The sequence below is a fragment of the Aquarana catesbeiana genome, linkage group LG11 (assembly GCF_042186555.1).
Source record: "Aquarana catesbeiana isolate 2022-GZ linkage group LG11, ASM4218655v1, whole genome shotgun sequence".
Lineage (NCBI taxonomy): Eukaryota > Metazoa > Chordata > Amphibia > Anura > Ranidae > Aquarana > Aquarana catesbeiana.
Window position 1 is genome coordinate 255,812,913 of NC_133334.1, and position 6,000 is coordinate 255,818,912.

The window sequence follows — 6,000 nt, forward strand, 5'->3', positions numbered from 1 at the left end:
AGCTTGGGTGAGGACACCGCAGGATGCCTGGACAGGTAAGTGCCCTAATAGTAAAAGTCTGCAGCTACGGGATTTGTAACTGCTGACTTTTCATTTTTTGTTGGGTGGGGAGGGGCTGGAGCTCCGCTTTAAGGTGTAAAATGTGGCCACACACCTGTAATCAGCTCAGAGGAGTCACAACAATACAATATAATCAAAATATTAATAACAATAATAATAATAATAATAATAATAAAAAATAATAACAATAACAACGATAGCAAATAATAATAAAATAATAAGAAGAAACAACAAAATAATAATAATAACAATAATAGGAACAGCAATATAATATATTAATAATAATAAAATTAGCAATATAATAATAAAATACAGTTTATGGCAGCAATAATTAGGACAATGTGCATGATGCTCTTGGTCTCAATATTTATATTTATTTATATATATAATTTTCTTTTTTTCGGGGTGGGATATAGAGAATAGATAAATAATGCTCTCCAAACTGCGCCTCGGGCAATGCAAAAATTGCACTAATGTTAGATTTCGGGATGGGGCGCTGATGGAAGGCAATTAAACAAATCAATCTTCAGTAGGTTTATTATAGGGTTATAGGTTTGCATGAGTCTGTTATAAATTTTATGGCGTATAACTTCCTATTTTCCGGCAGGGCGCTCGCTGTCATCGTCTCACACTTTTTACAGGTGAAATTTGCGTTCTGCGTCTCTGTATAAGAAAATCGCTGTGGTTGTTCACCGAGGACGTAATATCATCCTCTGCCCCGGGGTGAGGAGAGGAGCGGAGGAAAGTCTCATTTCCTGAGCTCCGCAGATCAGATGTCATGGTGTAAAGGGATCTCTTATGGGGTCATCCTATGAAGGAGGACAGGAAAGTGCTCAGGGAGACAATACGCAGAACTCCCATCCCCCCTCTATCATAAAATAAATCAATAGAAATAATATGCAATCAGGTCCTATAGAAATCCACTGTATCCTCACAACCTGTATTTATCAATGAGAAATCTTCCTGCCACAACTACCAGCCAGAGACTACTGCCTTGTTACAGGAGACTGTTGGAGGCTGCTACCATGTCAGAGAAGACCACTAGAAACTGCAGCCTTATGACAGGCGACTGTTACAGTGATACAAGAGAAGGCTAGAGACTGCTGGTGACTATTAGAGGCTGCTACCATGTCACAGAAGACTGCTAGAGACAGCTGCCTTGTTACAGGAGGATGTTAGAGGATATTATTGAGTCAAAGAAGACTACTGGAAACTGCCACTTTGTTACAGGAGACTGTTGAAAGCTGCTACTGTGTTATAAGAGAAGGCTAGAGACTGCTGGCATATTTAAGGAGATTATTAGAGTCTGCTATCATGTCACAGATGACTGCTAGAGAACGATGGCTTGTTACAGGAGACTGCTAGAGGTTGCTATCATGTCGCAGAAAAATAAAATAAACCGTTGCCTTATGACAAACGTTTAGAAGTTACAAATGTTACAAAAGAAGGCTAAAGACCACTGTTGTATTTGAGCACGGTTTGCTCCAATAATGCTACATATGCATTTGTGTATTTATTTGTTTGTTTGTATGTAAACAATAAAAATTATACCTTTAAAAAAAAAAAGACAACTGTTGTGTTAAAGACTATTAAAGGCTGCTGCCATGTTACAAGAGAAGGCTAGGGACTGCTGTCATGTTAAAGGAGACTATTAGAGCCTGCTACCGTGTCACAGAAAACTACTAGAGGCTGTTGCCTTATGACAGGAAACTGTTAGAAGCCGCTACCATTTTGCAAGAGAAAACTAGAGACTGGTGGCATGTTAAAGGTGACTATTGGAGGATGCTACTATGTCACAGAAGACTACTGGAGACAGCTGCCTTGTTACAAGAGACTGCTAGAGAATGCTGCCATTTTACAGAAAAGTGCTGGAGATTTCTGTTATAATACATGTGATTGTTAGAGATTGTCGTCATTCTACAGGAGACTGCTAGAGATTGTTTGCTTGTTACAGAAGATGGCTGAGGCTACTGACATGTTACAGGAGAAAGTTAGAGACAGCTGCCCTGTTACAGGAGACTGCTGGAGACTGTTTGCTATGCTACAGGAGACTTTGAGAGATTGCTGTCATGTCAAAAGGGACTGCTAGAAATTGCTGCCATCTAACAGGAGACTGCTAGAGACAGATGATATGACCGCCAAGTTACAGGAGCCTGTTAGAGACAGCTGACATGTTACAAGAGACTATTAGAGACACTGAAATTGCTACTACCTTCCATGAAATCTCTAGAGACTTATATCAAGTTACAAGAGACTGTTAGAGATGGCTGCAATGTTACAGTACATGAAATTGTTAGAGACTCATGTCAAGGTAGAAGAGACTGCTGGAGACTCATGTCAAGGTAGAAGAGACTGCTAGAGACTGCTGCTATATTACATAAAACTGCTGGAGACTCATGTCAAGGTAGAAGAGACTGCTAGAGACTGCTGCTATATTACATAAAACTGCTGGAGACTCATGTCAAGTTGCAAGAGACTGCCTCCAAGTTACAGGAGCCTGTTAGAGACTACTGTAACATTACATGAAACCTTATAGACCGTTAGAGACTTCCGCCATGTTGTAGGAAAGTGTTAGAGATTCATGTTAAGTTAAAAGAGACTGCCTGAAAGTTAGCTGTTAGAGATTTCTCCCACATTACACAAAACCCCTAGAGACTGTTAGAGACTGCTGCCACGTTGCTGGAAGTGCTAGAGATTCCTGTCAAGTTACAAGAGACTGCTACCACGTCTCTATCTGCACAATACACAGCTCAGATCTTCACCTTTATCCCCATTGTATCTTCTGTGAGTTGAAGCCTTCAGATTTTATACAACAATCTTCATTCGTGTTTTTTGTGGATTGTAAATATCTTTTTATTGGGATACAATGTGTTTACAATCCACAAAAACACAAACGGGCAGACATTAACCTTTCTCCTCATTATCACATCATGAAACTCAGCTATTAACCTGCAACAAAGTTTACATTGCAACCTACAAAATGTTGTGTAAACATCGCAATCCACAGAGCCATGTATTGGGTGAGCACCATCGCCCGCTACCGGAGACGAAACCCCTCGCTGAAGGAGTGACTTCACTTCACTGCTTCATCCAGTCAATGGGATACTAGAGGGATCACCAACAGAAAGAAGAAGGTCCTGATTCTTCTATATAGATCTTTATATCACTAGAGGGATCACCAGCAGAAGGAAGGAGGTCCTGATTCCTCTATATAGAACTTTATATCACTAGGAGAAGGTCCTAATTCCTCTATATAGTTTTTTATATCAACTAGAGGGATCACCAGCAGGAAGAAGGAGATCCTGACTCCTCTATTTAAAACTTTAACTATCTCCTTCCTCCTGCTGGTGACCCCTTTAGTGAAATAAAGATCTAAATAGGGGGATCAGGACCTCCTTCCTCCTTTTCGTTTATCCTTCTAGTGATATAAAGAACTATAGAGGGATCCCCACAGGAGAAAGGAGGTCCTGATTCCTCTATATAGATCTTTATATCACTAGAGGAACCACCAGCAGAACGAAGGAGGTCCAGATTCCTCTACATAAGAGTTTAGTTATCTCCTTCCTCCTGCTGGTGACCCCTGTAGTGATATAAATTTCTAAATATAGGAAACAGGACCTTCTTCCTCATGTTGGTGATCTAAAGATCTATATGGAGGAATTATCTCCTCCTTCCTCGTGCAGGTGAACCTCTAGCAATATAAAGATCTAAATAGAGGAATCAGGATCTCATTCCTCTTGCTGGTGATCCCTCTAGTGATATAAAGATCTATATAGAGGAACCAGGACCTCCTTCCCCCTGCTGGTAATCTTTCTAGTGATACAAAGATCTATATAGAGGAATCAGGACCTCTTTCATCCTGCTGGTGACCACACTAGTGATATAAAGATCTATATAGAAAAATCAGGACCTCTATCCTCGTATTGGTGATCCCTCTAGTGATATAAAGATCTATATAGAAAAATCAGGACCTCTTTCCTCCTGCTGGTGATCCCTCTTATGATATAAAGATCTATATAGAAAAATCAGGACCTCCTTCCTCCTGCTGGTGATCCCTCTTATGATATAAAGATCTATTCAGAAAAATCTGAACTATTTCCTCCTGCTGGTGATCCCTCTTGTGATATAAAGATCTCTAGAAGGATCCTCCACAGAAGAAAGGGGGTCCTGATTCTATATAGATCTTTACATCACTAGAGGGGTCACCAGAAGGATAAAGGAGCTCCTAATTCATCTACATGAGACTTTAGTTATCCCCTTCCTCCCGCTGGTGATCCCTCTAGTGATATAAAGATCTACCGTATATATGGGAATCAGGACCTCTTTCCTCCTGCTTGTGATCCCTCTAGTGATATAAAGAGAGGAATCAGGACCTCCTACCTCCATCAGATGACTCCTTTGGTGATATAAAGATCTATATAGAGGAATCAGGACCTCCTTCCACCTGCTGGTGATCCCTCTAGTGATTTAAAGATCTATTTAGGGGAATCAGGACCTCTTTGCTCCATCAGGTAATCCCTCTGGTGATACATCCCTGAATTCTTTTCACTTTCCCTATTGCCGGGACACCCTATTTGCTCACTTTGCAATCATCTGAAATAAGCCCCCAAAGTCTTTTTCCTCTGTAGCTCTGGCCAGCACTGTACCCCAGTAATCAGAGGATTCTTTTCCCCTAGTTGCATTATTTTTTTCAATGTGTAAGCGGCACTATGTGAGCAGTTTTTGTACCCCTTTCTCCAAGTGAACGGCATTGGGGCTTGGGACGCAGTGATAGCAGCAGTGCCTGGCACGTTGGTGTCCCCTGCGCTGGGATGTGCAGGTATGTGGAGCACGGATGAGGATGATAAGAACGCGGAATATGGAGTGTGAATGTGGAGCCTTGTGTGCTCCTAATACACTGAGGAATGTGCAGAAGGAGATTATTATGATCAGAGTATTACCGTCCTCCTCGCCGTATCCCCAGCAGTGCTGTCCCGTCATTGTCACACGCTGCAGAAGAGTTCCCGTATCGTCCTGGCTGCACCTCACCTGCAGCTTTTATACTGCACACTCCAGTTGTCAATCAAACTCTTAAAGGGACAGTGTACAGGGGAGGGGGGGGAGCAGTTTAGCTGATTTATAGGAGGGACATAGGAACTGCTCAACTTCTTCTCACCCCACCTCTCCTCTTTACTGTCAAGGGCGGACAGTACAAGCAATCACCAGACATAATCCACCATTTACAGGACAACTAGGGACTATTCACTCTCACTTTATTCCTAAAGCTGGCCATAGATGAGTAAGAAAATAATGAAAATTCCAAAAAGAATTGAAACGTTCTTTTTGATCTAACATTCGATGTTGCAATCATTGTATTAGAAATTTTCCAGTGAATTTCAACATTTTTTTCTTTTTTTTTTTTCATTTTTAACATTAAACTTCGTTTTTTTTTTCTGATCGATTTCTACTTTTTCACCTATTGCTCATGCGCATTTAACTTAATTTTTTTTTTTAAAGACTGACCTAAAAGAAATTAGAAAATCAGTCGAAAAAATGTTTCCAACATGTTTGTTCTTTTTCAATCTTGAATAGGAAATCGACTGTCCCAGTAAGCACACTAACCATCGGAAACTCAAACAATCGATCTACCAACTCCATTTTCTATTCGATTTTCTATCCATCCAACCCTTTAATGCCCAGGGTTTTTGAGGCTTATACCACATTTATCAGCCACGATATGGGCCGGTTAACTTGACAATAACTCTCTGACTCGTTTTCCCGACTGACAGCGCGTCTCGGAACTAGGAACACACACAGTTGCACATTCCTGGTTTTCTGCAGCAAGGTCAATAAGCATTCTCACAGCAAGGGGCATTTTACACATTTGGACTTGTGTCCTGGACTAGTTGTGTTGCAGTCACAAAGGGGTTTATTTATTTATTTAGGTTAATGTGTCTTTCA

At 40.9% G+C, this 6,000-nt stretch overlaps 1 protein-coding gene across 1 annotated transcript in view; it reads right to left on the reverse strand.

The window, feature by feature from the left end:
- Nucleotides 1-5,153, reverse strand: part of CA7 (carbonic anhydrase 7) — a 30,156-nt gene extending 25,003 nt beyond the window's left edge. Inside the window, exon 1 of the mRNA XM_073605704.1 lies at nt 5,001-5,153. Coding sequence (XP_073461805.1) covers nt 5,001-5,040 — 40 coding nt within the window. The 5' untranslated portion in view covers nt 5,041-5,153. The remainder of the gene's footprint in view (nt 1-5,000) is intronic.
- Between the last annotated feature and the right edge of the window lie 847 nt (nt 5,154-6,000).